Source organism: Loa loa (assembly GCF_000183805.2).
Source record: "Loa loa unplaced genomic scaffold supercont3.101, whole genome shotgun sequence".
NCBI classification, from domain to species: Eukaryota; Metazoa; Nematoda; class Chromadorea; order Rhabditida; family Onchocercidae; genus Loa; species Loa loa.
Window position 1 is genome coordinate 13,703 of NW_018108281.1, and position 6,044 is coordinate 19,746.

General features: G+C 28.9%; 1 protein-coding gene across 1 annotated transcript; it reads right to left on the reverse strand.

Annotated features, from left to right (window-relative positions):
- Positions 1-5,675: 5,675 nt before the first annotated feature.
- LOAG_11856 (hypothetical protein) lies at positions 5,676-5,849 on the reverse strand (the record flags this gene model as incomplete). Its single annotated transcript, XM_003147373.1, has 1 exon — positions 5,676-5,849. A coding segment is annotated over one exon (174 nt), but the record flags the coding sequence as incomplete, so codon positions are not given.
- Between the last annotated feature and the right edge of the window lie 195 nt (positions 5,850-6,044).

Below are 6,044 nucleotides of genomic sequence, written 5' to 3' on the forward strand. Positions count from 1 at the left end.
TACGTATGAGATTTAGACCCAAATTCGGTTGCTTCAGTGAAGGATAAGTTTCACAATTACTTTTTTGTTTTAGCTACAATGATTAATCAATACTATTAAATGAGTAGAGAAATTTGTAGAAACGAATTTGGTGAGGAGAGAAACAATTTGTGACAGTAGAATGAATTCTGAACGAAAATATTAACTTTTTAAAATGAAAAGGTCGAATCAGTCAAAGATCAGAAAGGTTCGGGAAAAATCGAAATTAATCTGTTTTCCATTTAGCATTGAATAGCAAGGCATTGTAAAACGGAAAGCATTTCATACAGATTATGCAAAAAAGTAAATAATACTGTCACATACAGTTTTTTTATGCAAATTGGGATTAACAAAATATTTTGTGTCACTGGAAGCCTTTTATGAATTGTCACAAACGGTTTTTCTACAGAAATTGGGATTGACAGAATATTTCGTGTCAGTGGAAGCACTGGAAAACAGATTATTTCGTGTCTTTGGAAGTCTTTCATTGAATTACATAAATTTGTATTTGTGCCAGAAATAGAAGCATCCCAAAATAAGCTGTACCGTCGATTGTATAATTTTCCATTCAGAGAAAGTTGTATAATTTACGTCGTTTTCTATTATTTGTGTCTTTTGTATTTTGATATGAAATTGCAATCCTATAAGACGATGAATCGGAAATTTTTGTCCGGAACTGAAAAAGACAATCAGTATTTCGCTAAGAATTCAAATGCAATGCTTTTTTAGAAAATGTTGAGATTGAAGAGTAAGCAACCTGCGACAAACAGATTCCATCCGACTTTTCCATTGGTGATAGAAAGCTGGTCGAATTCTCAATCTTTTCTTCCAACTATTACTCGTTTTACTAACATTTTTGTGCATGGAATGCTCTTATATTGCTCTCTCAAGTGGTCAAACATACAAATTTTATAAATGTTACGCACCAACTAGTCGTGAAGCGGAAAGTTTCAGCGAGTTGCAATTCTTCGTTAACCATGTTTTGCGACAAACTATTGAGATTCATACGTGAATAGCTAAGAGATCTCTCTGAGTATGCTTCTCATCAGCGGAACCAAAAAAAGGACGAATTTGGTTGGATCCATTTGATATTGAATCTGTTTCCTAATACAGTTCTGAGTTAACCTGGCTATTTTCTTAGTTTTGTCAAAGTTGCAGTCACCTTCGATAATCAGAACTCAAAAAGATTGATTGTATTTTAGGCCAGAAAATACAAAAAGATATTTGATGGATAACAGTATAAAGAATTTTTCTCATCAATTTCATTATCATCATTTTTTTCTAAATTTTTTGATTGTGTGGAGAAGGACGATAATTTTATCTTCGAATATCCCTTCTACCATTTTTTCGTTTTCATTTTTCGAATTCCTTTTCTAACTTATATTTTTTTCCAACTTCTATATTATTCTTTCTCCTTTTATTTTGTAACATTTTTGCTTGGTTTTTATTACATATTTTTATCAAATTTTTTAAAACAAATAAATCAAATTTATTTCCCGGAATAAGTGTCATAAAAACCGAAATAGCATCATGAAATTATTCATTCAAATAGTTTGCATTTACATTTGTTTTTTCTCTCATGCATAAGGTCACGAATCAGCTATCTAATCTTTAAATCGTCTGAAAATGCAAATAGTTTGCATGTAAAAAAAAAAATGTAGAGCTTTGTCTGATGTTGAGATTTGCGCATATTTGGATGACAACGAATATAAACATGGATGAGCATACTGTAAAGATATCTAATCTTATAAACATGTTTATATCCAACATGTTTATCTCTAGATATTTGTTAAGCATCGCATTTCTTTCTCCTTACACATTCCTTATATAAACATAAGGAATCCTAAGATCCATTCATTGTTGCCAAAAACCCATCTGTCGACACTCAGGTTCACAAAAACACTCGCCATCTATTTCTCCCAGTCTACTAATCCTTACAAAATCTCTTATTATTCTACTGGTTTTACCCTGGAAGTCATTCTATTGTAATTGGAACTATTTGAACCTATTTTTACTGTATTTGGTATCCAAACGATAATAAAGGATAATCTGTTGTGCATTTCGAACACACAACGAACCGGTACACTGTAAATCATTCCTTTAAAACTTGACTGTTTCTACAACGAACAATAACAATCTCCCTCACTTTCTTAATTCCTTTTCTTTTAACTGTCACGGCAATAAGTACCTCATTTATTCTATTTTTTCAGTATCTTTAATTCATTGATTGACAATAATATAATTATGAAATTGTTATAATAAGTAAGATCACGTTTGAAATTTGCAAATGTTTAAGCATATTATGATACTGTAATTGCAAAGTGATATTATAAATTATGATATTAATTTTTAAAGTACAGCTATTGCAAAAATGAGTCATACTGACAAACCAATGATAAAAGATGATTAACTTAGGGAAACATAACAAATGTTTAAAAAAGAAAGAATTAAACAATTTAGGCAGGAATAAAAGCTTTGGTTGATATTATCTAAAATAATCTGGCTATTGAATGGAGTTGAAAATCAAACAGATTTTCTTCGGATGCATAAGTAATTCTGCTTCCGGCACGCAAATATGTCGAATTAACTGGTGATAGGATTAGCAGTTATTGCTAGTATCTGTTTTAATTACAACTGGTGTATTTTAGTAAAAAATCTGCCCTATAAATATTATTTTAACGTGTTTTCAAGTTGTTTTAGTATGAATATTTTCTAAAATCTTTTATTAACAAAGAAAATAATTTCATTTGTTTCCTCAAAATGCAAAAACATTTTCTGTTAAACAATCTCCTATTTATGTTTATCATTAATTCTCTTATTTTTGTTGTTTTTCAGCTTTCTCATCCATCCATACTTCTGACCTTCTTTTGTTCTTAATATGTTAATTGAACCGCCAATTTTTCGGCTTACTTTCCTTTTTTCAAAAAAAAAGACTTCCTCTATGTTACTTATTTTAATTCTCGTTTATCTCGGATTTTAATAAAATCTTTGCAGAGATTAATTTCGATTAAATAACAATTTCTTTTCTGAACTAACACTAAAAATTTCAATTCTTGTCACTTTCGCTCTTACAGGAATCAGTTTTTGAATTTAGAAACGATATTAAAGATTATTGTCAGACATGAAATTTTAGTTTTTTTTTTTTTTCTTCATTTGTTGTCATTGCTCTCCTGATAGCAATCTCTATTTTCCTAAAACTGCTGAGGGAAAAGATGAGAGATTTACTTGAAGAACTATCACATTAATTTTGTAAATTCATTCAAATTGTACTACTGGAGAGAATATTTTTAAATATTTAATAGATATTTGCATCCTTCTTTTTTTCGAAGGAGGAAAAGGGATATCGTTTGGCAATTTTTGAAAAAAGGGAGGATCAGATAGAATGGTGTTTTTGGTTGATACAAATGGACATCATAGGCGAACATTTTAAATACAGTTCTGCCAACAAATCGGAATTTTTTATTCTGACATGAAAAGCTTTTTCTTCATTGACGATTTGAGAATTTTTAAAGAAATCAGAACAAATAGGTGTATTTCTTAAATGCTAAAAAAGAAGAATACTTGGAAATGCAGAAAATGGATTTGTTTTTAATCGTACAAATTCCTTTTTTTTTAATCAATTTTAACAAATAATTAATGCTGTAAACCTGATTGCCACTTCATCATTAACGTGTTGTTAGATTTTCATGAAGTTTACAAGAAAATCATAAACTTTGCATAATAAACGAAAGGTGAAAGTTTTACAAATAAATCGATAACTCGCATCTTTTAGCATTAACTCGCGTTAGACATGCTTGTTAAATGTTCGGAGAGAAAAATCTTTTTCACACATCTCATGACGGTACACTACAATCGATGTATTTTAGGTATTTCAGAATGTGTAAATATGAGCTAAAATAGCAGCCGAAAACGCTGATATTTGATTTTGTTCGAATTTAAAGCACTTTAATAATTCGTATGACATTTGAATTGTTTAAGTATGAAAAAAGTCGAGCAGTTGAAAATGGTTTATTGACAGTAATTTAATAAAAAAATGACCATTTTACATTAAAAACTCCTTCTTATGCCAAATTTTTGCATGATTTTAAGACAAGTGATCGATTCAACAAATATTATTTCATTAGAGTTGCAAGTGATTATGAATGATTTAATATAAATTTTATTTAGAATTCAAATGGAAGAATTGCAAAAAAATAACAATGAATTTCGGACCTCGTAGAAGGAGTACATATTAAAAATCAATTTTTCCGTAAAAAAAGATAAGGTCTTCTGGATTTTAATGCTTCAAAATTCATCATTATGCATTATAAAGAATAAAAATTTCTACAAATTTAATGAAGGCAATAATTTTTATGTTTTACATTTTAAGGAATAAGAAAATTGTGAATGCTTTATTTCCGAGCAGAAATTCACACAATAAAATTATTAAGTTTTACAAGAATTTTTCGCTTTTCTGACAATTATTTGAACTTAGCATTTGCTCAGTATGATAAGCGTAAAATATGCCAATAAATTTCATTTAGGGGATGATTTGTTGAGGGAAAAGGATGGAAATATATAATTATGATAAGTAATAAATTAAAATTTAGGCCAAAAAAATGAAATAGAACAAGAACTGTAGGAAAAAACTAATCTTACCACATTTTATGATGCCTGATAAGAGTATTCGTTGTATACGCAATTAAACATAACTATACAACTTAAGAAAAAATAATGAATTGGAATGCTTAAGGCGCCAGCTTTTATACAATGTCGGATTAATTATCAGCACTGTATTGTTTTATAAAATAAAAATAGCTTCGATTTGTTACAATAAATATTTCCTAAATCTTCACTTCTATTCGCCCGATCGATGATTTTAATCTATTCTTTTCTTACGATTGCTAAATGTCGAAAATCGAAATGTAAACGCAAGATATATAGCAATTCAATAACAGGATAAAATGAACCGGTTATCCTGATAAAGGACAACTGGATATCTAGATATCTGCGTAAGCTCATTTCAATCACACTTACGCATTAAACTTTTTCCTAATCTTTTCTCTCAAATATCTTCCTTTCTTTTCCTTCATCATCTTTTCATTCTGATAAAGATTACAAATCCTTGTAGATCTACAACTTTTTAAATGACATTTAAAATTGTTGATCACGAATTAGCTATTACAAATTGTATTGCAAAAAAAACAGAGAAAATGATTGCTTCACATTTGTTATACATGATTCAACTTATTCAATAACCTTTATTACTTTTCCTTATTTACTCCTATTATTCGTATTTTATCATCATCATTATCATCATCATTGTCGTTATCATTATCAACGTCATCAACATGATGAAATTAGACAATCGATGGATATAAGTAAGAGTAACTGTATGAGCAAATATTATCAAAATTTTTTCATTTTTGCAGAATTTCTATTTCTTTTCCTCTGATGTCTTACCGTTATCGCTCATCGATAGGAGCAGTAGACACGATAAATAGGAGAAAGGAGTAAAATGTAAGGTGGTCTATTAAGATAAATCGAAATTCACCAAGAAATACCAAAATTGTTCGTTTCGTTTCGTCGTAATCGCATGTCACTCATTTTATCGTTCCCTGCTGCACCTATCCAGATCAACTATCCGTCCAACCACATTTACCATACATTTGGAGAATTTATTCATCCGCACCACTATCATCATCATCATCATTATCACCACCATTAGCATCATCATCAGCATCATCATTATTATTATTATCATTATTATTATTATTATCACTAACACAAAATCGCTTTGCTGTTATTAAAAATTTTGCCGGAGCTATATTTTGGCGTTTAAAGTAACTTTTCTACAACTTTATTTTTGCTGCAATTTTTCTATTATTATAGTTATTACTATTATTATTATTATTGTTATTATTATTGCTATTATTATCACTATTATTATTGTTATTATTATTATTATTATTATTATTATTATTATTATTATTAGTAGTAGTAGTAGTAGTAGTAGTACTAGTAGTAGTAGTATTAGTATTACTGTT